This window comes from Mesocricetus auratus, unplaced genomic scaffold (genome assembly GCF_017639785.1).
Source record: "Mesocricetus auratus isolate SY011 unplaced genomic scaffold, BCM_Maur_2.0 Super-Scaffold_100043, whole genome shotgun sequence".
Lineage (NCBI taxonomy): Eukaryota > Metazoa > Chordata > Mammalia > Rodentia > Cricetidae > Mesocricetus > Mesocricetus auratus.
Window position 1 is genome coordinate 5,510,103 of NW_024429220.1, and position 26,437 is coordinate 5,536,539.

The 26,437-nt window shown below is 39.8% G+C and overlaps 1 protein-coding gene across 2 annotated transcripts in view; it reads right to left on the reverse strand.

Moving 5' to 3' along the window:
* Positions 1 to 866: 866 nt before the first annotated feature.
* The window catches only part of Rsbn1l (round spermatid basic protein 1 like), a 56,188-nt gene continuing 30,617 nt past the window's right edge, over positions 867 to 26,437 (reverse strand). Inside the window, exons 4-8 of one of the 2 annotated variants that reach the window (XM_040735139.1) lie at positions 12,197 to 12,334; positions 11,225 to 11,367; positions 6,203 to 6,370; positions 4,747 to 4,855; positions 867 to 4,668 (exon numbers count right to left, since the gene is read on the reverse strand). In XM_040735139.1, the coding sequence (XP_040591073.1) occupies positions 4,027 to 4,668; positions 4,747 to 4,855; positions 6,203 to 6,370; positions 11,225 to 11,367; positions 12,197 to 12,334 (1,200 nt within the window). In that variant the 3' untranslated portion in view covers positions 867 to 4,026. The remainder of the gene's footprint in view (positions 4,669 to 4,746; positions 4,856 to 6,202; positions 6,371 to 11,224; positions 11,368 to 12,196; positions 12,335 to 26,437) is intronic. The other variant, XM_040735140.1, reaches the window with a different exon arrangement.

A 26,437-nucleotide genomic window follows, 5' to 3' on the forward strand; every position in this document is an offset into this window, starting at 1 on the left:
CCGCAGTCTCTTACTGCTCATAACAGGAAAAGTATCTCTTTCGGGCTCTGCGTTTTATATTCTGTATCTCCATCTGCAGCATACAACAATCCACAGAACTGAACATGTGTCTAGGAAAAGTTGGGTGTGGTGGCCCAGACCTGGAATCCAGTTCCTTAGCAGACTAAGGCCTGAGGGCCACAAGATCAAGGCCTGCCTGGGCTGCAAACCCAGCCTAGACTACTAGGCTGAAAGAGTATCTGAGAGCTGGGACTGTGGCTCTGGGGTACAGTAATCCACCAGTTCAACTTGCAGTTCTCCAAGACACTTAACAGAGTGCAGGCCAGCCAGCAAAACCAAAAAGGGCATCAAAGTTCTCCCCACTGTCATCCTAGTCACTATCTGAAGTCAGCCCTCAGAGCCAGGTCAAGCATCGTTTTTTTCATTAAATAAACAATGCATTTTAAAAGCCAGTTAAATTGTTTACATATCAAAGTACTAATAACTGGGTTGTAGAAAGAATAGGAGCCTTTCTACCACTCTGACAAGTATAAAAATTCAGCATGTCACGTCTTCATAGCCTAGAACTTTTCTGAAAAGAGTGGCAATTCCATCCCCTCCCTGAAATGGAGATGTGTGGTCAGGGAGAGACTTAACTGTGCACTCCAGAACCCACACCTATGAAGATCTGAAATGACCTCGATGTTTCTTCTACTGGGACAATTTAATGTTTATTATTGGCCTTTAGGTAGATTAAGGAGACTTTCAGGTTAGAATCACCTTCAAGATTTTACAATCTGAAGACAGAAATAGGAACTTTCAAAGAGTCTGAGACTAAAATATAATGTCAGCTTTAAGAAAATAATTACAAAACAAAGGTAAGAATATTGGTGATTATCCATCTCAGTATTTATTGAAAGGTGGAAGACAAGGAAAACAGCCTCTCAAATGCCAAAACAAATCTGTACCTTGGCTAAGTGTAAATAATTGCTTTATATATCAATAAACGTCCCTCTCTACCCCCAAAACTCAAAGCTTATCAAACAATGCTAATTTATTATTTACAAAAAAACACAACAAAAACCTTATCTGCCATAAAACTGAATTTAGAAAAAAATCTTATTTTGAGTATATTAATAAATTTATTAAACATTTAACCTAAGAAAATCTTTCCTCAATTTCCTACCCCACGCACTTTGGAAACAAACATATTCCAAACAAGTTGACACAGAAATGCACACATACATAAAATACACAGTGTTGTCCTAAACCAACCTGATCATTAAAGTCATAAGGAAGATAGATAATCAATATATGGCTTTATGTAAATTTGCAACTAAATATCAAAAATGTTCAATTCTTTTGATAACTAACCTGAGTATGGGATGTAACTACTTAACTAAGAAGATATAAATAGAATGAGAAAAAAAGGGGAGAATACACACACACACACACACACACTCACACACACACTCACACTCTCACACACACAGAGAGCGCAAATACCACTGAGGTACCTACGTTTTCATGTGAAGGTCTTCACATCACTTAACATACAACAATGACTCTGTATAATATATGACCTTATTAAAACTGTATCTTAAGTGCTTTATTGTTCTGGTCCAAGATATTGGAAATAAGAATCTTTATTCCCGTGGAGAATGGGAGTGTACTAACTAAAACATTAACATGCAGTATTAAAATAGCTATCTGTGTGGAACAAAGGTAGTCAAGGAATAAGAATCTTTATTCCCGTGGAGAATGGGAGTGTACTAACTAAAACATTAACATGCAGTATTAAAATAGCTATCTGTGTGGAACAAAGGTAGTCAACAGGGTTTCAGATGGCATCTGAGGATGATTTGTAAAAATAACCCGGAAGACCAGGGCCATAAACATAGTTCAAGTCTGTAAGGCTTTGTCTTGAGGTCTTGAGCCTGTTGGTTTCACACACCTCACCTTCATAGAGATGTATGCATTTGACAAATCAATTACATCTTTGAATTAGGGATGACTGACTGCAGGTTACATAAGAAACTACACCTAAAAGCAACAACTATACTGGTTCAGACATGCCTTCCTTTAAGCTAAGCCAGTAAGGAACAGCATTTTCTTACAGTATGACCTCAGTGTGTCTACATATATGTGACTGGAAATAAAACATACTGTGTTAAATATATCACCCTCAATTTAAAACCTGAATTTTAACCACATTCCTTCCTATTTCTTAATACTCATTAAGAACTTTTGTTCCCAGAAAGATGGTGAAGAACCCTAAATCTAGCTTAAAGTGGCTTAAATGAGTTCAGTGAAAGACAAGACAGCTAGTAACGTATAAAACAAAACCCCTATTTACACTGTTGTGATTTTTAACTTCTCTATTCCATGAAACATCTCCACTACATGATGAGTTCCTACAAGCCACCAAGATTTCCTATTTTATTTCTCTATCTACTTATTAAGTCAGGAGACGTCTCACTGTTGCTGATTTTCATCAGGTCTGGTGAAAAACATTTTTCTAAGTGGATTCTCACCACTTAGAAGCATGAGGGCTTAACAAAAATGAGGTGAAAATGGAACCCACTGGATGGAAATAACTGTCTACCAAAAGGCAATGGCTGCAGCACAGGGAAAGCAAACTGAGAGCCACCAATCAAGACAGGGGCCCAGAATAATACAGTGAATACTAAGTGTGCAGTGATTGGAGCTCCTTCCATCCACACACATCCAGTACTTAACTTTAATTCCAGGAGTGGCAGACTGAAACTGCAGATGTCTTTCACCTTGTGTCACTGGTCATCCTATTTCCTACACAGTGAACTTCCTAGAGCATCTTTAGGAATGCTACACCTGACATTTGCCTTGCAGGCTGGGGTTAGGGTCCTGAGAAAGATGGGCTGACAGTGTTTTGTTAGTTACATCTGTATATGGCAGCTGAGTTACTGCCATTGCCCCATTTTAAAACTCTGGTTTTGTAATATGGAAACATATAAAAGAAGACTTTTAATTGCTCATAATTAAACTCTCTGCATGTCAATTTTTTACTCAGCTATTATTAAACATACAGGTGCTTATTAGTAAGAAAATTTTCTAAGCTTATTACTTACACAACAAATAAAATTACACTAGGGCTAAAAATCTGGCCACATCGCTTCATTTATTAGAAGGATAGAAATCATCAACATATTTAGTTTCTTCCCAGCTTCTAAAACTATTATTTTCTTAATGTTGAACATAAATATTTTAGGATGTATTCCAGGAAGTAGCACTAAGAGTGTTCATATCTCCATCAATTTAAAAAATTGTGCAAAACAATATATGTGTGTATATGTGTATATGTATATATACCCATTCCCAAATACACGCATACATGATACGCACAAACACACAAAATATATATGCATATGCTTTTGTAACCGAATTCTGGTTTTTTGAAGGCTTGTACAGTATGGAAATTTTAAATATTTACTAGATTTGAACACACACATTTTCACTCCGTTACCTCCCCACATGTATATATTAACAGAAACATAATATATCAATTAAACTGAATTGTCTGTTTTTGCAGACTCAACAGAAAGCATTTATTATTATGAACCTTTATTAAGTGGCTCACATTTCAATATAAATCACACTAAAAAGATTTTTAAAAGCTATTTACACTACAGTGCTGACACATTTAAAATGAAAAACAAAAAAGTCAGTATAAATAAGCTCTATGGAAAAACCTTAAATTGTCAAAAAAGAATTCTGGCTCATATTACAAAATATACTTATATGATTCTGTCAGCTCCATTTGAAGCCTGCAGCTCCAAGTCCAATGACTTTCTGAGAAGACGCCCTTGTGTCTAATCTGCATTGTTTACAGTGCATCTGGTCCTAAGCGCTTGAACCTCACAGTTATGGACAGGCACTGAGGAATGTTACAAAGCTACATAAACTATATTCTGTAACAGACTTGAGAGAATTCCTAGGCTTGCTTTCAAATTTCATGAATCATTATTACAAATTATTTTTCAATAGGAATTTTAAATGCAATGTACAAATTTAGCACAAGCTGTCATCATCGTTTTTATCTTGATTTGAATGTATGGAACCATGCTGCCTTGTATCAACTATATTAGTGAGACTTCCAGGACACAATTCTTCCTTTAAGTCTTTGTTACTGTTTTTAAATTTAGACTCCATATCAATCTGAAAATCTGAAAACTGCACATGATCCAACTTTGCCTTAATGTTCTTGCCTTCTGTATTATTCGGTGTTCTAGTCTTTTCAGGTAAATTTACTTTCACAGGTTCTTCCTTGATTCTTACAGATGCAATATGTTCATGTTTAATCTGTTGTGATTCATGTTTAGAAGGAAGTTTGTCTGAACACACAGAGTCTGATGAGGCTTGGTTCACAGCACAAACTCTGTTGTCAGTGTGAGATCCAAGAGCAGATGATGTGGGTCCTGATGAGGTGCACGTCTCATGAGAAACCGTGCTGCGACAAGTGTCCTCCTCTGCGTGGTATAATTTAAGTCGCACATGCCATGCCAAGCTGCATACAGCAGAAACTGTCTTGAACTGATGAACAACATTCCTCGGAATAAAATAAATGTCATTATCACACAGCTGAATCCTGGCATAGCGGATGCCTTCTCTCCTCAGCTGATTAAGTTTTGCATCATCAACCCACTGGACACACTAAAAAAGAGATAGGAATATAGCTAAGTCTTTTGCACAACAAAATCTAAATGAAAACTGATAATCACTAAGTTTTACCTGAGACAGTGGAGGTTCATGTAAATCTAATTGCATTCGTTGAACTACTTCTAAGAAATCTTCTGCATGAAAACAAATTACATCTTTGGTTATTCGAGGTTGATCAGGCCTATAAAGAAGGAGGGTGATAATAAAGGAATCTTCCATTAATGTTTCATTCTGTTAAGCCCTAATATTCAAACAAAACTAGTTTATTTGTAAGAAGATTTTGTTTTTGATCATAAAGAAAAAGACTTCATATATTTAAATCAAGAGTTTACATTATGAGTTTCAATCTAGACAGACTAACAACTTTATTTACTTTAGTATCACTGTAGTAATTATCAGTAATTACAAACCATAAGAACTAAATATCTCATTTTAAATTGAAGTTCAATTTTTCTTTATATTGAGTTAAAATAGCAGATGCTACATAAAAAAGGTTGAAGCAAGCATAGAAAGACACACAGCACATGTTCTCATTTCTACAAGTAAGCTAAAAGGCTCTTGGCAAAGCACAGGGTGTCAGAGGCTGGGAGGCAGAAGACTATGGAATGAAGAGGGTAAGTCATGGAAGAGTAACTGGAAATGTTCTGTGTCCCATAAAAAAAGAACATTTAGCCGGGTGGTGGTAGCACTTAGGAGGCAGAGGCAGGCAGATCTCTGTGAGTTCGAGGCCAGCCTGGTCTACAGAGTGAGTTTCGGGACAGCCTTCCTTCCTTATTCCATAGAAGATAACTGTCTACCTGAACACACCCAATCTCAAAGGATTCCACATGTAAATAGGGTTAAGCCTAGTAGGTATTAGATGGGAAAGATTCTATATAACAGTGCTGATGCATACAACTCCTACGTGGCTCTTGCTGTGTTTTATTTGAATAAATTAAGAGATGTTCATTACAATACTCATATTCTTCACTGGAGACATTACATTTCTTACATAAATTGTGAAAATTTTCAATTCTTCAATTAGAAATATATAAATACATCTTTACAAAAGATACTCAAAATAAATTTTGAAGTGAGATTCCAATCAACATAATATGTAAGAAAAGTCTAACTCGGTCTAGCCTAACAGAGACAACTAAAGGAGGCCACGACCAAGCAGTGTGCACTTGCGGAACCATGTTGTCTCAATTAATACATTTACACAAGGTCTGCGACATAGTAATACCCTGTCTCAAAAAAAGAAAAAATAACAGTAGTTATTATGTTCAAGATGCTAAGTTCAAGCCCTAGCATAACCATCACCCACAGAGCAATCGTGGGGGCTGGGGCAATGGTTCAGTAGTTAAGAGTGGTGGCTGCTCTTCCAGAGGACTCAGGTCCATTTCCAGCGCCCATGTGGGAACTCGTCACACAGCTCCAGGGCCTGGGATGCCCTCTGCAGGCCTCAGCAGACACTGCACATGTGCTCTCAGGGAAAGTATGCAGGCACATAAACTAAGAATAGAATAAACACAGAAGTTCTATGCACCTATGTCCACAGTGCACAGCCTTCAGCACTCCAACGGCAGCTGTCGTCTGTCGCTCAAAGCCTTGTCCTATGTGATCCGCATGAGCTCTCGTCCTGTCTTCAAACAGCATCTCCCGGGGCTCACTGGTTCGAGGTAGATACTGAAGGTTTTTTATTTCATTGGTAGTTCTGTTTTTTAAAAGAGATTTGCATTTAAATACTGAGGCTTGTTCCCTTACCAGACCTTTCATAGCCACATAATTTCAGACAAAAGGAGAGGTCTCATTTCAAATGAATAAAGGCAAACAAAAAACATACACGCCAAGTCCCTTTCACACAAGTGGCAGCCCTGGAGTTTGGGGCTTTGTATGAGACTGCGCACTTACTTAACAAGACACATACTTCTAGAATTAACAGTTTTTCTTTTTCTTTTTGGTTTTTTGAGATAGGGTTTCTCAGGGTAACAGCTCTGGCTGTCCTGGAATTCACTCTGTAGAACAGGTTGCCACCTGCCTCTGCCTCCTGAATGCAGGGATTAAGTATGCCACCACCACCTCGCTAACAGATATATTTTTAAATATATTGATTCACTATTCATATGATACAAGCTTTAGGCCAGGTACTATCTAGGTATTGAGACTAGTAAAGGAAACTATATGAGATGAGGCTACTACTCTCAGGAGAATTGCAAAGAAAGATAAAAACATAAATTAGCAGAAAAGACCCACACACACACAGTTAACAGAAGACCTAGGCATTGGCTCCACAAAACATTTTACTGGAGGCAGAAAGAAAGCCTTTGGGTCTCTTTTTGCAAGATAGCTGTCTTCCACTGGCTGTCTTGTTCACTCATCTTCTAGAATTCACAAGCACACAGAACCTGCTACTCACGTATCCTCACACAATGCAGAGGTATGTCTAGTTAGTCTACAGAATGGGGAATGGGGTGAAACCAACACTAGCCAAAGCCATGGCTCTCCTCCTCTGCAATGTGTTTTTGCTAGTCTAGATCCCATAGTCTGTCCCTCCTCTCCTCACACATCCTCCCCACTCTACTACTGCCTGCTTTGTGCATCCCTGCGCTCATCCTGCCAGACTGCTTTGCACTTTGTGATTAATATTCTATCTGTGTCAGAAAGTTAGATCATGCTGTTGCTTTCTGTAGGAAAGCTGCATTTCAAGCTGACATCACATTCAGATCCCTCAACACAGCAGCACGGTGTGCTGTTACCACAGGGACTGCAGCAGCCATGAAAGCACCACATGTATCAAGGGCTCCAAACCTTGACGTACACAGAACCTCCTTGAGGGATTGGTGAGCCCTTCTAAATTATATGTAGAAGTTTCTGTCTATATTATTCTGGCAACAGAATTTCTGATCAAAGTTGTTTAAGATCCTGAAATAAGCCAGATGTAGTGAGGCACACCTTTAGTCCCAGCACTCAAGAAGTTGAGGCAGGCGAATCTCTGAGTTCAAGGCCACTCTGGTCTAAATAGTGTGTCCCAGGACCCTGTCTCAAAATAATAACAACAACAACCATCACCCTGAAGCAAGCATTGAGAGAAGGCTAGAGAGATGGTGTAACAGTTCAAAGCCAGGACAGCTCCTGCTGAGGACCAGAGTTCAGTTTACACACACACACACACACACACACACACACACACACACACACACGCACGCACGCACGCACGCACGCACGTACGCACGTGCACACACACACACACAAGCCCAAACCAAAACACATAATTAAAAACAATTTTAAGTAAGCCAAGTGGCGGCGGCGCACTCCATTGATCCCAGCACTCAAGAGGAGGCAGAGGCAGAGGCAGAGAGGCAGAGAGGCAGAGAGGCAGAGGCAGGCGGATCTTTGTGAGTTGAAGACCAGCCTGGTTTAAAAGAGCTAGTTCCAGGACAGGTTCCAAGGCCACAGAGAAACCCTGTCTGGGGGGCAAAAAATGTTTTAAGTAATCTTTGAAAAAAGAGAAAATAATAAGTTCCAAGAAACACAATTTTACAATTGTTACCAACTTAGAAATTAACTCCTTGATTCCATTATTTCTTAAGCAGTAGATACCATAAAACAAGCCCAACAGTCCCTGCAGTCCCTCCCATTTACTCAATGACATTTTGTCCCGTTGTTTTGGTTCTGTTTTAGATTTATTCATTTCATATACGTGAATGTTTTGCCTGCATATATGCAGTACATCATGAGTGAGCCTTCATGCCTTCAGAGGTCAGACGAAGGCCTTGGATGGTTGTGAGCCACCATGTGGGTGCTGGAAATGGAACCTGGGTTTACAAGAGTAATAAGTGCTCTTAACTACTGAACCATCTCTCCAGACCCTGTTTTGTTGCTTATAATAATCCATATAACCATTAAAATCACTCTCCCACAGCACCTCCAATTCAATGATCACAAAGTTAACTTAGTGCACATTTATGCTACTTTTTCTCCATGCACACAGCTTTAAAATATATTTTAATAATTCTTTCAGATCACAGGTGCATAAAATATGTTTTTGATCATATGCATCTCCTAATCTTCCCTATAACTCCTTCCAGATCTACCCCCAACCTCTCCACCTTATTTAGTACACTCTGACCAGCTGTGGTTTCTGTGTTAACCATGTCTACCTAAGATCATACACAGTGCTTTTTGAGCCAGAGTTCCTTTTGTAACTTTGAATTCACTATATTGCCCAAACTGACCCCTTTGTACAGTAATCTACCTGCCTAAACTTCCTGAGTACTAGGATCACATGCATGAGCCAACACACTGTCAACACGAATACATATGCACAGGCAGTTTTTTCCATAAAAGCAAAAAGACAGGCAATGGCAATGCATGTCTGTAATCCCAGACTTAGGAGATTCAGACAGGAGAATCTCAAATTCAAGGCCAGTTCGGGATATATAAATAAAAGACCCTGTCTCAAATAATCATATTAGATATATTCCTGGTTACAGTGTGGAATGAGTCTTCTGGAAAGCCAGAGATAGGAACAGGAAGAGCACTTTGAAGGACTAAAACCACAAAGAGAACTGATTGAAACACACTACAGCAAGCCTAGCAAAGGAGCCACAGAGCTGAAATGCAGTAGGCCTTCTTTTACAGCAGCTAGAGGGGGAATCATTTGGTCTTATCTTGTGGGCCCTCTGTTCCTTGTTTGGTCCGGTACGTGAGCACCTTTATAACTTTGTTTCATAAATGTGCCAGCATTATTTCTCATGATATAGGCTATCTGTGCAGGTCCCACTGGCCAGATGACTGTAGACGAAACCATGGGTCACTGGGGTCAATCTCTAAGTAGCACCCACCTGATAAAGTATGGGAATTTTGCTCTCATTTTTGACCTTTTTCCTCTACACTGATCTCCTACATTTTGCTCTCTTCAAGTGCCATGGATATTGTAATGTTTAATCTTGTCACATTGGCTGGATGAGTAATCACATAGGTTTGTCCTTGAGGGAACTTCCAGAGAGACTTAACTGAGGAAGGAAGACCTCCCCTGAATGCAAGTTGTGCCATTCCACCAAAGGGAATGCCCAAAGAGCACTGGCATTCCAGTGTTCCTGATGTGCCTGGAAGATGAGCAAATGCCTCATGTTCGGCTGCTGTGGTGGGTGGGCACTCCTCTCAAAACATTTAGTTCACAGCACATAACACACACAGCCTCGTCCTTCAAATTGCTGTCAAGAGATTGTCATGGCAACCTAAAAAGTAACCAATACAAATACCCTTCCAGATCTAGAGTATTTTACCATTATTTTTTACAAAAAAATATGAAATATACTCAATCATTCCCTAATGGTGGACATTCAGACACAATTAAATTTCTTACTGCAAACAGTGCCACAATTAACATCCCTACATACTAGCTTTCTGTGTTATTTCTCAAGAAGAGATCTTACAAAGGGTAAGAAATCACAGTTAGATGTTACTTTCACAAAACTGTCACTGCTTACTCTTTTATAAACAATATATAAAAGGCTTACTTCATAAGCCTGTAAGTCTGTAATCTTTTTTTTTTATTGTTGACAAAATAATGAACAGAAACCAACCCCAGCTATTAAATAAAACTTACCTGCCAAGTGACTGTTTTCTACTGGACTTGTACACGATCTCATCAGTTTGGGAGATCTCCTTGCCACATTTCAATCCAGCCAATAACTGTTTTAGACTTTGCTATTGAAACCTATTCTCCCCCAGACAGCTCTACCCCTGGGTGGCTGGGTCGGTTTGTTCCGGCCTTGCTAGGAAAATGTCTTTCAGGTCCTAAGTTTCATGTGGCACTGTACTGCTTGTCAGTTAATCTGCTACATGGTTTTTAGGAGCTCTGCCTCTGGTTTGTTTAAAGTAGACTACCAACAATTAATTACAACATTATTTTCTCCACTAAGTGTAAATATATTCAGATCTATTTATAAGTTTTATCTTCTTCCAACAACCTATTTAAGGTTTTGTTTGTTTTGGTTTTTGGCTTTGGTTTTTTGGAGAGAGTTTCTCTATGTAGCCCTGAGTGTCCTGGAACTCAGCAAGAGATCCTCCTGCCTCTGCCTCCTGAGTACTAGGATTAAAGGCATGTACCACAATCCAGCTCTATTTGAGTCTCATGGTAATTTTCAGTAACTCTCAGTACTCTTTAACTCCCTTTCTCAGTTTCTTCTTTTTAAAATATAAATGCATTCTCTCCAGTGTTAGGAGTAAGAGTCCAAGTGAAATGAAAACACCAGTGGAAGGTCTACCATCCTTCTCCAATCCGGGAGACCGTGGACTTCCCGTTTCTCCTTGTGCTACTTCCTGTCCACCCATAAGGTGGGTTGCATTTCTCTCCACTCCTAGTTGTAATTTACTCTGGTTTGCTATTTCTCATGCCTCATTTATTGTGGATGTTTTATAACCAAGTATATTAATGTATGGCATATTTTGGGAATTTTCTTCCACTTATGCTATAAATGTCTCCTTCCTCTGCAACAGACACACACACACACACACACACACACACACACACACCCCACTAATAAAGCTGTGTACAACAAACCTTTTCCTTTTGAAGGGTGACTTTGGCATATCAGCCACAGGGATCATCTGCTCTCCTGGACGCACCCACATGATGGGACCATCATCACTGTCTTTCCGACTCTCTAATTTTAGACTAGATAGTGTTCCCCACGGCAACGTACACTAGACACAAATAATTACACAAATTAATTATCTTCAAAATTATCTTCCAATACTACTACAAGGAGGGACATGTGGGTGGGGTGGGAAAGAAAAGGGGCAAATAATGTAATTATATTATAATCTCAAAAGAAAAAATAAGAAGTGACCTGAAAGTCAACAAATGGAACAGACTGATAATTTTAAAAAAATAACAACAACTCTAATTCTCCTTATAAAAAAAAAATTAACTACCTAAGAAACCCATAGTGAGAATGCAGCAACTGTTTCAAAACTAAAAGGGAGAGCCTGAAAGACAGCTCAGCAGTAAGAGCTTGGCACACAAAAAACGAGTGACCTGAGTTCAATCCCCACAACTCATGCAAATGTGAAAAAAAGAAATAAAATAAAAAAGATAGGAGGGGGGCACAAAGCTGACATGCACCTCATGGCACATATGTGCCCCAATCCACCCCACATAACAATAATGAATAAATTTTTTAAAAAATATATAAAATGGAATTTGATTAGAATAATCTTACAATGGAGCATAAGCCACCACACCTTCCTTCTTAAAACATTTAATGGGCATCCTTTCTGCACATCCTAAACCCTCTTGTACTTAGTCTACAAAAACAACCAGGTGGCAGTAATAAGCAATGTTATTTGCTGGTTTACCCTTTAACTCTACCATACAATTAAGACTGAGAAACTACATGCATGCATACATAGCACAAGATTACAACTTCCTTCCTTCTCCTTCAGATTTAAATAAAATAAAGCTAATCCTAAACAGCTATTCATCCGTATCAACTACAACATGCACAATTAGAATGCTGAGACGTCCTCTTACTTTTAAGAATGGTGACTCCTCCAACATGTCCAGGAACTCCGGGAAGAAATCCCCCACTTCTTCATCAACGGCTCCCACCAAGCTTACCTGTCGCATGGGGCCAGCTCTGTAAGTACCATGAGAGTATGTTCTTTTTACCTGAGGGACATAAAGTTAATTAAAAGTTAGACATATAGACACGAACTGTTTGCTATTGCTGCATAACATTGATTATATCATTTCAGACTCCAAGAACATAGCAAAATAATAAACAAAACAGAAGGCAAAAAAAAAAACAAAGGAAGTCTATAACAATGAGACATTTTATTTAAAAAATATTAATTAAACCAACTAATTTCCACTTCTTTCTCTGCAAACTACTCATTAGAAGAGGTCAAATGAACAACACTGTATAGATAACTGACTGCACCATCTCCTAATAGCATAAGGGTTCGTTGTATGATGCATAATGCTACTAAAAATATTCAAAATGACACACCTTCATTTTTCTAAATCAATAGCTCCTATTTTTTTATTACAACTGTCAAATACCTCCATTACCAGTGGTTTAAATGTAAAAGCCACTAAAAATTGTCTTTCATTCTGGATCAAGATTTTAACTAGCAGCCAATTCAGGTTTCTATCATGAACTCTGAAGAAATGGTTGAAATTCAGAGTTGGAAATCCTTAGCCACAAATTCACTTCTGCTATCAACCAGCTAACTTCAGATATCACAGAAATTCCTTCTGCTCTCATGGCGACCCCAGATTATAGAAGAAAATACAATGCTCATTATATAAAGCATCTGGTAAAATGCTAGTGACTTCGTGACATCCAAATGTTCAAAACAGGGCAGCCTATACCTTCAGTGTTACCGACACTTGGATTTTCACAGGCAGACTTACTCCACACAGCACTATGGTTTGGTAATATACAGAGAATAGAAAAGGGTAGGTATGCCTTTAAACTTCTTTTCCTAAACTAACTTTAATGAAAATCCCAATGATCTTTTTTTCAAAAATAAGAATTTGTGGCCACTATATGATTGATCAGTTTGTCCAGGACTGATCTAGTTTAAAAGGAAGTCCAGAAACCTGGTCTCAGACAAACAGAACAAAAACCTGAAGTCCTAAATTACCAGCAAGTCTCAAAGACCAAGCTTTTGTCACATTATAAAATCTATACCACTGCAGTGGCATAGTGTCAGTGCATGCAATGTTCCTTCTTCATTGCAAACCAAGTACTTTAGGAAACACGACAGTAAATATCCTGATATACTAGGACAACATCAGGATTTTATTTTTATCATAATCAACAAGCATTGATTCTTTGAGTTTAACTTTTCCATTATCCATTAAAAATTCATGGCTCAGATTCACAAACCAAGTCCTAAATCACAAAATGTACAGATTATATCCTGTCCTGTAGTAAAGGTCTTAACACCTCTCTGTCTCCTAAAAGGTGCTATCAGCCATTCTCAACCTTTGGGTTGTGCCAGGTATTTACATTTTGATTTTTTTTTTCCAAGACAGGGTTTCTCTGTGGCTTTGGAGCCTGTCCTAGAACTAGCTCTGTAGACCAGGCTGGTCTGGAATTCACAGACATCTCTTCCCTATGCCTATGCCTCCTGAGTGCTGGGATTAAAAGTGTGCACCACCAACGCCCGGCTACATTATGATTCTTAAGAGCAGCAGAGTTAGTTATGAAGTAGCAGCAGTATGCTGGGTGTCACCACAGCATGAGGACCATACTAAAGGGATGCAGCATAGGAAGGATGAGGCCCACTGCCCTAGAAGAACAAAACTACAAGTCTAAACTTGACCCTCAGCCCTCTCAGGCTCTAGTAGCTTCAATGCATTAAGAGCATCACAGTAGGAAACTTGTTCCTGAGCATGGTTCAGTAAGGTAATCTTTAACAAATCTGAACGGTAGTGAACATACCATAATACCACATAAAATGCTGTTAAATTATTCTGCATTCATATCCTTGGTTTGAGATCTGCATGTGACCGTATGAGTTATGAGAGACCATAAGACTATTAAGTAGAGAAATTAGGGCTGAGGGTACAGTCTGTGGATTCCTTGCCTAGCATTTATAAAGTCCCGTGTTTGACCCCCAACACAGGTGGAGAGAAAGGAGGCGAAGACGGGGGGGGGGGGAGTATAATCAACTTATGTTGTAAGACACAAATTTTGCAAGGATTTTTGAAATGTAACAAAGGACAATTCAGGGAGGTAATATTTCTATGTCACACAAGCAATAAGCTTCCTGAACATACATTTATTTAAATCAGACACTTAAATATCACCTATTTCAATAACCAGTCTAAACACCAATAAATTCTTGGTACACATGTACAAACAAAAAGATAAAAATACTAAAACATGGGCTGGGCAGTGGAGGTATACACCTTTAATCCCAGCACTTGAGAGGCAGAGGCAGGAGGATATCTGAGTTTGAGGCAGCCTGGTCTACAAAGCCAAGTTCCAGAACAGCCAGGGCTACACAGAGAAACCCTGTCTAAAAAAAAAAAAAGGGGGGGGGGTGGAGAGACAACTCAGAGGTTCAGAGCATGGCTGCTCTTCCAGGGGATCCAGCATCCACATGGCAGCTCACATCTATAACTCCAGTTCCAGGGATTTGACACTCTCACACAAACAAACATGGCAAGCAAAGCACCAATAAAGTGACTAATTTTTAAAAAATCAAAACATTATTAAATTATGAAAAATGAGATGAACACATGTTCACTTTACTACAACAAATAATTAACAATGAACCATTAAATAATGTACATGGCTTCTGAGAGAAAGTGACCTCTGATAAAGAATTTTCAATGAGTGACTTCTAAAGTAGTAAGCACAACTTTACATGAGCTCTCCCAAAGACATCAGTATGTTTCAAAGCAAGAAAAAAAAACTTTTTTCTATGTGCAAGAATTAAATACATGCATACAAAAAAAAAAAACACACAAGGAGCCAGGCGTTAGTGGTGCATGACTTTAATCCCAGCACTTGGGAGGCAGAGGCAGGTGGATCTCTGTGAGTTCAAAGTCAACCTGGTCTACAGAGTGAGTACCAGGATAGGCTCCAAAGCTACACCCTGTCTCGAAAAACAAACAAGGAAAGAACACTGTCTAAAGTGAATTTAAGGGCAATTTAGGGAAATGTAAGTCTGAAATTATTAAGTCAATTTAGCTGATATATAAGTGAAGACATACTATGTTTGAAATAACTTATAGCTGGATTCTAACCCGCTATCATGTAACTTTTTAAAAAAATTCAGATAACTATTTCCACTGCACAAAAGGGAGGCAGAAGGCTGTTGTGTGGCGTACATCTTTAATGCCAGCACTCAGGAGATAGAAGCTGGCAACTCTCTATTGGTTGAGTCCATGCTGGCCGATACAAAGAGGACAGCCAAAGCTACACAGTGAGACTTTTCAAACACAGAGGGGCAGCCCAGTAGTTGAGTCGGGAACAACAGCACACACCTACTGGGGAGGTGGACATACTATACCATTACTAAGCTTTAAAAACAATAGCTAGTACTCAGAAAACCAGGGTATTAACAAATTTAACATCAAGCCCTTGTAAAGTAAAACCTGTATGTTTAATATAAACTAATGTATCATTAAAAAAATGGGTGAAACTTGTTACAGGTAATAGTGCTAAACATAGGCTATATCATTACTCAACTGTATGAAGTGATTTGACTGGATCTAGCCGCGTCAGATGGCAATGATCATTTCACTGAATAAAATTCAACATTTTACCAACTATGACAAACCCATTTGAAATCACAATTCACTTGAAGTTTTAACCATGATAAAGTATTAATAACAATGTATAATAATAATAATGTATTCAAGTTGGAAAAGCATATACCTATTGATAAAATGTACTGACGGAAAATAAACAAAATACATAAGCTTTTGATAAAAAACAAATGGTTAATTTGATATCCCCCATTTTATTACAACAGTGTGATACTCAAATTTTACTTATTATATTGGATAGTTAATAATACCACATGAAAATAAAACCTCAATTCTCTAGAAACCACCTATGACAATTTCTAGTAGGAATGACCCAAAAGGCAGTTGGGAGGGAAAAGGGAGGAGGTAAGGATTAGGAGACTCTAAGGAGCTAAAGCAAATGGCACAAGACTGTGGTTCGAAAGGCTCCCATTGTAGATGTATATTCCTATTTTAGGCACAGGTAAAATAATCTTTCAGATCAGATAAAAGGGATAAAAAAACCCACAAATCTGGGATGAAGGAGGAACAGTGACAGGCACAGCTGCAGGAGTTCATTATAATGTATTACATCTGTACAGAAATGAGTTAAGCTAAGGTACACATGTTCCTTAAAGATTAGTAAAGATATACTTCTACCTTTATTAAAATCCTGACAATACTAAGGAAAAAAAACACTTATCTGGAAAACCTCAAATCCTGATAAACAGATGTAACACATATACTTATTAACACCTATTTACTTCAAAAAAAACCATTAACCCATCACTTTTGATACATTTTTTAAATTAACCTAAAATAAAAAAACAAAAGATGTAACTATTTGCTTCTAAAAAGCAAATATAATGAATTATAAAGACTATCAACATAGGTCCTATACATTTTAGCAGGGGATGGTTAGACAGATCTCTAAAAAAGCATAATAAAAAGAATGATACATGTAATCATAGTTTTTGCAAAATCCTACATATGCACAGTGCTATTTAGAAGACATGTATCATGAGCACATAAAAAAAAAGTTCACCATCACTACGCATTCAAAAATACAAATAAAATACAGGATGCAGTTCAGCTGGTAGTGCCTAAAAGGCAAATATGCAAAACCCCACCCACACTACATGACATCAAGTGTACTGCTTAATCTAAGTCTTCCCTGTAGTCTCTACATGAAATCAAGTGTACACTTAATCTAAGTCTTCCCTGTAGTCTCTACATGAAGTCAAGTGTACACTTAATCTAAGTCTTCCCTGTAGTCTCTACATGAAGTCAAGTGTACACTTAATCTAACTCTTCCCTGTAGTCTCTACATGAAGTCAAGTGTACGCTTAATCTAAGTCTTCCCTGTAGTCTCTACATGAAGTCAAGTGTACGCTTAATCTAAGTCTTCCCTGTAGTCTCTACATGAAATCAAGTGTACACTTAATCTGAGTCTTCCCTGTAGTCTCTACATGAAGTCAAGTGTACACTTAATCTAAGTCTTCCCTGTAGTCTCTACATGAAGTCAAGTGTACACTTAATCTGAGTCTTCCCTGTATTCTCTACATGAAGTCAAGTGTACTGCTTAATCTGAGTCTTCCCTGTAGTCTCTACATGAAATCAAGTGTACACTTAATCTAAGTCTTCCCTGTAGTCTCTACATGAAGTCAAGTGTACACTTAATCTAAGTCTTCCCTGTAGTCTCTACATGAAGTCAAGTGTACACTTAATCTAACTCTTCCCTGTAGTCTCTACATGAAATCAAGTGTACACTTAATCTAAGTCTTCCCTGTAGTCTCTACATGAAGTCAAGTGTACACTTAATCTAAGTCTTCCCTGTAGTCTCTACATGAAGTCAAGTGTACACTTAATCTGAGTCTTCCCTGTATTCTCTACATGAAGTCAAGTGTACTGCTTAATCTGAGTCTTCCCTGTAGTCTCTACATGAAATCAAGTGTACACTTAATCTAAGTCTTCCCTGTAGTCTCTACATGAAGTCAAGTGTACGCTTAATCTGAGTCTTCCCTGTAGTCTCTCCTCTCCAAAAAGAAACTATTATCGTGGTTGTACTTGGGAGGCAAAGGCAGGTGGGTCTCTGTGAGTTCGAGGACAACCCAGACTACAAGACAGCACAGAGAAGCCCTGACTCAGAGAAACTCCAGCTCTCTGCTGCATGATCAAGAAAGCCCCATTCCTGTATCTCTCCCCCCAAACCACGCCCACTCAGAGAGTCTCCAAACAAAGGAAAGGAGCCAAGAAGTTCAGTTCCACTTTCTTGGCAGCCACTGAAGCTTCCTCCACCCTGCAGTTGCCTCTGCCCAAGTCCACACCTAAAGCACTCAGTTTCTGACCATACTTGGGCACAAACCCAGCTAGTGGAGGACACATCATCACCCCTCACCTGCAACCTACAAAGTCTCCCTGCTTTCATTTGTGGGCTCGGCTTCTCCAGCCTCTTTCTCTGGGACTAGAGAACCCACCTGGAAGTTGTTGCTTTGCTCAAATAAACCTATTACACTTTTCCAATTTGGCTAGATCAGACTTACTGCATCGATGGAGAAATCAGGTGGGGGAGGGGAAGGGGGGGACCTATTACCTATAACACCTTCATGATACAAAAAAATAACAAAAGAACACTGCAGCCATTCTACAGATAAATCATGAGTAGAAATAAACCCCTAAGACTTAATGCTATTTCTGTTACATAAAGACTGCTCTCCATTTGGGGAGCAGAATGATAATGAGGAGTTTTAGAACATGAAAAATAACTTACATGAAACAAGTTGTTAGCCGGGCAGTGGTGGTGCACGCCTTTAATCCCAGCACTCGGGAGGCAGAGGCAGGAGGATCTCTTTGAGTTCGAGGCCAGGCTGGACCGATAGCCTCCAAAACAATACAGAGAAACCCTGTCTCGCAAAAAAAAACAAAACAAAACAAAAAAAGAAACAAGTTGTTATTTCCCAAAGTATGTTCTTTGAAACTAGGTTTCTGTAGTCAAGTAAGTTTGGAAATCCTTTTGCATTAGATGCTCAAATGTACACTAAATTTCTGAGAAGGCTCTTAGAAAATAAGCCCAATTTGATTTAGGAATGCATTAAGTATTTTTATTTCAAAACTTCTTTTAGTAAACCTATCAAAAGATCTTCTGAATAGCAATCCCTAGAATTCTTGTCACACACACTTAAACTTGTACCAATGTCATTTGGAGTAACTAGAACAGGTTAAATGCTGGCACTTAGAGATAAAAGAGCAAAGCAACAGGCGCTTCAGTCTCGTTGCTCAGTTTCACAAGAACAGTGGCCCCTTATCCTAATAAGGGAGCTGTTCCTCACGATATTGTATGATGTTTACTTCTAGGTTTACTGTCGCTTATTTAGTGGGCGCATGTGCGGAAAAGAAGGGAAGTTGGGGTAGGGTTAGAATGTGTGTGGATACGCCAAGGCACACGCAAGTGTGCAGTGTGAGGCCACAGGACAACCCATGGGAGTCGTCTCCTCCCAACACGTAGGACCCGGGATCAAACTCAGGCTGGGCTTGGCGGCAAGTGTCCTAGCCCTTGCTCCGCACATCCTAACTGATCCAATCAACCCCTTACTAATAAAGCGCCACACGGGGGAGCCACTTCTATGCCGTATGTGAGGGATGATATTTAAAGGGGGAGGGGCGTCAGACATAGTCGTCCACCTCCATCATTCTCCACCTTATCTCTGAGGCATGCTCTCTCACAGAACGTGGGATCTGACGATCTGGCCAGACTGCCTTGCTAGCAGACCTCAGGTCCCTCCTCGCTCTGCCTCCCCAGCGCTGGAATTACAGCAGTGCTCTGCTGCCATGGCTTTTCTGAAGATGCTAGAGACAGTTCAGGTCTTCATCTTACACGGGAAACAGTGTATGGGCAGAGATATCTCCTCGGCCCCTTTATTCATTTTATTTAAAGATACCCACAACTTCAATAAAAATGTAGTTACTGTTCATTTTTAAATTAGGTGAGGCAGAAAAACAGACTTTCCCAATTAGATGCCTGGTACACACCTCCTCATAGATTAGATAACCGAAGGCATCATTGTACTCTAGAAGGTAGGCACTTCTCAGTCCTAGCCAACTTATAGCTTTCTCACTGACGAACCCTTACTCAGCCTTCCTTCTCCAGTATTCTTGGCCTCTGGTCACCAGCATGCATTGTGGGCTCGGCTCCTGACAGATGCACTACTTCAGGTTCCAAACATGAGGCCTTGTGGGATTGATCTGCCTGGCTTACTTCACTTAATGTAATACTTCAGTAAATGGCTGACTTTATTTTTTAATTACAGAAAGGAGTCCATATGTGTGTGCGCGTGCGTGTGTACACATATAATTTTTCTTTATCCCATTTCTTAGCTATTATAAATTACCTATCTCCTTGACCTACTAATTTCATTTCCTTCAGATATAACCATCAGTGGGACTGCTGGACTACACCGTAGTTTTATCTTGACATACTTATGGAATTTCCATACCACATTCTGTAATGGCTCCACTAATAACATTTTCAAATACCACAAAAGGATTTTCTTTACACTGCCTTCTCTAGTCCTTGTTGGGTTTTGTCTTTTCTATAATACCTGTAATAAATAGTATATTACATAAGTATATAAATAATATAGCATATAAAAGTCATTCTAATTTTAAAGCTTAAATCTTTTAAATTACATTTATTTATTTGAAGGTGGGGGAAGAATGTGTCCCATATCACACATGTGGAGGTCAGAGACCAACTTAGAATTGCTTCCCAACATCCCTGTGAGTGGCAATCAGGGATCAAACTCACGGTGTCAGGCTTCTCAGCAAGGGTGAGGTGGCTCCATTGTGGTTTGATATGGTTTCCCTGGTGACCAATAGTACAAAGAGCAACAGAAGAGCAGAGCCTAGAAGGGACCCACATGCATGACCCCTGACTTAGCAGCAAGGGGCAGCTGCAGTGCACTGGGAATCGGGCTTCTTCTCTCCTCATGCTAGGTCCTCTGGATGCCTGCCATATTGAAGACTCACAACCCCGTGTGAGCTTTGAGCTCACTAGCTAGCCCCTGCTAACCCCGATAACTATGGTCTTCCTGCCTCAGCCTCCTGAGGGTTCAGACCACAGGCATGCCCTGCCACAGACTGGTCATCCCTGATCTTGTCTCCTGCTGAAATGAACTGTAGATTTAAACATGAAAGAAAAAACAATAAAAGTTTCCACAAGAAATGCCAAAGAATGTCATTATCTTTGGAGTAGACTGAGATTTTTAAAATAGGATGCAAAACACATTAATCATAATTGAGAAAAATTATCCATTAAATAAAACTTAACTCCAGTCATCAAGACCACTGAGAATGGTAAATCAAGTCACGAAGTGAGAAGTGTCATTTGGTTGACCAAATGGTCTGGTCTACAATACATTTTTATAGTTACTAGTTAGGAAAAAGTAAGAAAAAAACATGGGCAAAAGAGTGAACAGAAACTTTAACAAAGACAGTACTTGAGCATATAATAATCATATTTAAAAGGTACCTGACACTTCATCATCAGTTAAGCTAAAATTACACTACAGGCAGATACTACTACCCACTAAGTGTGACCAGAAGTATGGTTCACTGTTGGTATAAATTTGGAAAAAAAGGCAATTTATCTACCAAAACCAAGTATCTGTGGAACTTTATACCCTGATATTCAAATGACAGGTAACTTTAACACAAACACATCTGCACATCAAGAACATGAACAAAAATATTCAGAGCCCTACTGAACAACACCAGAATAAAAACAACTGAAACGACCATGCAGTAATAGGACAATCATGTTACAATAGAATACTACCCAACAATAAAAAAGATGAACACTTCTGTCCACAAAATGGATGTCACAAACATGATTCTGAAAGGAAAGACTTAACAAAACATGTACCATTAAACATGGGCTCAAAATATGTAAAACTTTTTGCTGGAAGTTAGTGTAATGGATACCTGGGTGTTTACGAGTTAGGGGCTGGAGAAATGGCATGGTGGTTAAGAGTATTCACTGCTCTTCCAGAGGACTAGGGTTCAATTCCCAGCACCCACATGGAAGCTCACAGCTGTGTGCACTGCAGTTCTAGGGATCCGCCCTCTTCTGACTTCCTCAGGCCCTTCCACACACATGGTACACATACACACATGGAGGCACACACGCACATATGCTTAAGATAATAGTTTTTTAAACTATATGTATTTACATGTTGGAGTTGAGGGAGACTGGCAGAGTAGTGATAAAGAATGGTTTGATCCAAATGGATCAAAGACTTCAACATAAATCCAGCCACACTGAACCTCTGAGAAGAGAAAGTGGGAGATACTCTTGAATGAATTGGTACAGGAGACCACTTCCTGAACATAATACCAGTAGCACAGACACTGAGATTGACTTTTAATACATGGGACCTCCTGAAACTGAGAAGCTTCTGTAAGGCAAAGGACACAGTCAACAAAACAAAAAGGCAGCCCACAGATTGGGAAAAGATATTCACTAACCCCACATCTGATCTCCAAACTTTACAAAGAACTCAAGAAGCAAGCCTCCAAAACACCAAAGGATCCTATAAAAAAGTGGGGTACAGAACTATATAGAGAATTTTCAGTAGAGGAATCTAAAATGGCTGAGAGACACTTAAGAAAGTACTCAACAGCCAGGCATTGGTGGCACACACCTTTAATCCCAGCACTCAGGAGGCAGAGGCAGGGGGATCTCTGGGAGTTCGAGGCCAGCCTGGTCTACAGAGTGAGATCCAGGACAGTCTCCAAAACAATACAAAGAAGCCCTGTCTCAAAAAACAAAAAAAAAACAAAAAAAAAAAAAAAAAAAAAAAAAAAAAGAAAAAGGAAGAAAGTGCTCAACATCCTTAACCATCCAGGAAATGCAAATCAAAACAACTCTGAGATACCATCTCACTCCTGTCAGAATGGCTAAAATCAAAAACTCCAACGACAGTTTATGCTGGAGAGGATGTAGAGAAAGGGGAATACTCCTACACTGCTGGTGGGAGTGCCAACTCGTACAGCCAATTTGGAAATCAGTATGGAGATTCCTCAGGAAAATGGACATCAGTCTACCACAAGACCCAGCAATTCCACTCTCAGGCATATATCCAAAAGATGTCCATTCATACAACAAGGATGTCTGTTCTACTATGTTCACAGCAGCATTATTTGTAATAGCCAGAACCTGGAAGCAACCTAGATGCCCCTCAACTGAAGAGCAGCTAGAGAAAATGTGGTACATTTACACAATGGAGTACTATTCAGCAGAAAAAAACAATGGAATCTTGAAATTTGCAGGCAAAATGGATGGCACTAGAAGAAACCATCCTGAGTGAGGTAATCCAGTCACAAAAAGACAAACATGGTATATACTCACTCATATATAGATTTTAGACATGAATCAGGGGAGTGTCAGCATACAATCCCACTGCCAGAGAGTCTGGGAAACAGAACCTTCATCCAGTGACTGATGGAAGCAGAGGCAGACACCCACAGCTAAACACTGAACTCCTGGAATCCAGTGACAGAAAGAGAGGACTGATGAAAGAGAGGGCTGATGAGCAAAGTGGTCAAGACTGGGCTGGGTTTTGTTTGTTTGTTTGTTTTGTTTTGTTTTTTTGTTTTTTTTTTGGTTTTTTGAGACAGGGTTTCTCTGTGTTGTTTCGGAGGCTATCGGTCCAGCCTGGCCTCGAACTCACAGAGATTCGCCTGCCTCTGCCTCCCGAGTGCTGGAATTAAAGGTGTGCGCCACCACCGCCCGGCCAAGACTGGGCTGGTTTAACCCACAGAAACAGCTGACCTGAACAAGGGGGGAGCTCTTGAATCCCAGACTGATGGCTGGGAGGACAACATGGGACTGACCCAGTCCCCCTGAATGTGGGTGTCAGTGAGGAGGCCTCGGCAATCTATGGGGCCTTGAATAGTATTTATCCCTGGCATACAAATGGACTTTGGGTGCCCATCCCACAATTTGGGAGGCTCTCTCAGCCTGAACTCTTGGGGGAGGGCCTAGGCCCTGCCCTGGATGAAATGACAGACTCTGGAGATCCTCCATGGAGGGCCTCAACCTCCCTGGGAATCAGAGTGGGGATTGGGTGGGAGGCTGGGGAGGCTGGTGGGGGGGTGGGGGAGGAGGGGAGGGAGAGGGAGCTGGGATTGACATGTGAAGCAAGCTCATTTATAATTTAAATTTTTAAAAAAGTTAAAAAAAATAAAGAGTGACAGCATAAAAAAAGAAAAAAAAAAAGAATGCTTTGAGAAAGACCACTAGTTTCTTTCAGCTCTGAACTCAAGGGGTTCATTCATCTTTCTGAGTATTCATCTCTAATGATACATTTTTCTGTGTACACAGTATCATTCTGTAAGATTTATGGGAAGAAGGACCAAGTGCTGGAAGGAAGCAGGTTAAGAGACACAGCCTTTAAAACTCAATGTGCTATACACCTGAGGCTCCAGCAATTAGGAGGTAGGGGCAGGAGGATCAGGACCTCCACTCCAGCCCCAGCTATGTCAGCGACTAGGCCACCCTGGGCTTCAGGAGCTCCTACTTCAAAAACAACCAGAGAGCAGCTTTCCCTGGAAGAGCAAGAGATCAGAAAGAACTGATCTAAGTGTGATCTTGCTCTCCTGTGTGAGTGAGCCTTCAGAGTCCAGTTTCATTAACCCTTGCTTAAGGACAAGCCCAAAGCTAATACTACCCTGAAGACATAGGCTCAGTCATCTAGGCTTTTTTTTTTTTTTGTCTATTTGATCTCTTTGTTTTGATTTTTACTAATCTCTCAATAAAAGAAAATTTAATAAAATAAATGAAAGAATCCAGCTGGGTGTGGTGACACAGGTCTTTAATCGCAGCATTTGGGAGGCAAAGGCAGGCAAGATCCCTGTGAGTTCAGGCTCGCCTGGTTCCAGGACAGTCAGGGCTATGCAGAGAAACTGTCTCCAAAAAAAATTTTAATTAAAAAATTAATTAATTTTTAAATTAATTAATTGAAAAAAGAAAAGGTTCCAATGTGAGAAAAACATAAATGAGAGTTCATTATAAGTTCTTGCTCCACGCTAAACAAAAGAGGACCTTATAAAGGAATGTGGACTTTGCAGTTTCCTAAGAATCAAAAGGAGTCCTTGTAGATGACAAGCTGATGACAAAGGCCTGGGGGCCAGAGCCACAGCCAGCCACCGAGAAGCAGCCTTTTCCTGGGGTTCCCTCTAGAGTGTGCCTCAAGAAGACTGAAAAGACAGCAGCAAGCAAGCTCAGCCGCTCCTTCAGGACCTGGGGTCCATACCCGGGACCCTCTAACACGCTTGGCACCTCACTTTACTTAAGAGCTAAGCTTCGTCTTGTAACTATTACTGTTCTTTGCTACTCTTTCCGTATGTACTGGGGGAGGCACAGGGAGTCAGCGAAAACCTGGACAAGTGGGCTCTGACCTTCCGCCAGGTGTGTCCAAGGGAGCAACCTCAGGCAGCCAGGCTCACTGGCCATCCTCCAGCCATAAAGTAAGAAGTCCATCATTTGCTATAAGCCCTAAACTCATTTTTAAAGTTCACTTAAAAAACATCACCATTAATACCCAATTGTGTTTATCACATTAAATTTTGCTGAAACACTCTTTTTTTTTTTTTAAGAGACAGGGTTTCTCTGTATTGTTTTGGAGGCTATCGGTCCAGCCCGGCCTCGAACTCACAGAGATCCGCCTGCCTCGGCCTCCCGAGTGCTGGGATTAAAGGCATGCGCCACCACCGCCCAGCTAAAAATATTTTATTTATTTATTGTGTAGATATAGTCTTCTGTCTGCATGCCAGTAGAGGGCACCAGATCTCATTCAAGGTGGTTGTGAGCCACCATGTGGTCACTGGAAATTGAACTCGGGGCCTCTGGAAGAACAGTCAGTGCTCTTAACCTCTGAGCCATCTCTCCAGCCCACTAAAACACTCTTGCATGGTATGACAAGAGTATTTGTGATATTGTACAAACTACTTGGTTTGAAGTCTAAGAAACATAGTATAAAACGTGTCATTTAGCACACTAAGCAACAATAAGTCACTTACATACAGTAAGTGACCAAAAAAAAAGAGTGATCTAGCACTACAGGACTTTCTTTTCTTGTTCTACCATTTCATTTCTCAATACTTAACCCACTGTTGAAAGTCCCTCAGGGTTGGAGTATTTATTCGTAATTTACTGCATGTTTCTTCACTGTTAAAAATACATTAAAGTAGTCCAATAGTTAACTACTTTAAAGCGTAAATAAAAGCTAGCTTTAGTACAACTTATTGCATATAAAATGCTTACATAGGACATGGAACAGTTACTACTCAATAAATGGTACACTAACTAGATGTCAGTCCTGACTCAGCCACTAAACCCAGTAACTCAGACAAGTCAACCATCTGGAATTCTATAAAATGAGTTGACTAGTAATGAATGCTCTATTGTTTCCTTTCCATTCTAAAAATATTTAAATTCCAGTTCTCAAACATACTGCATTAGGGAAT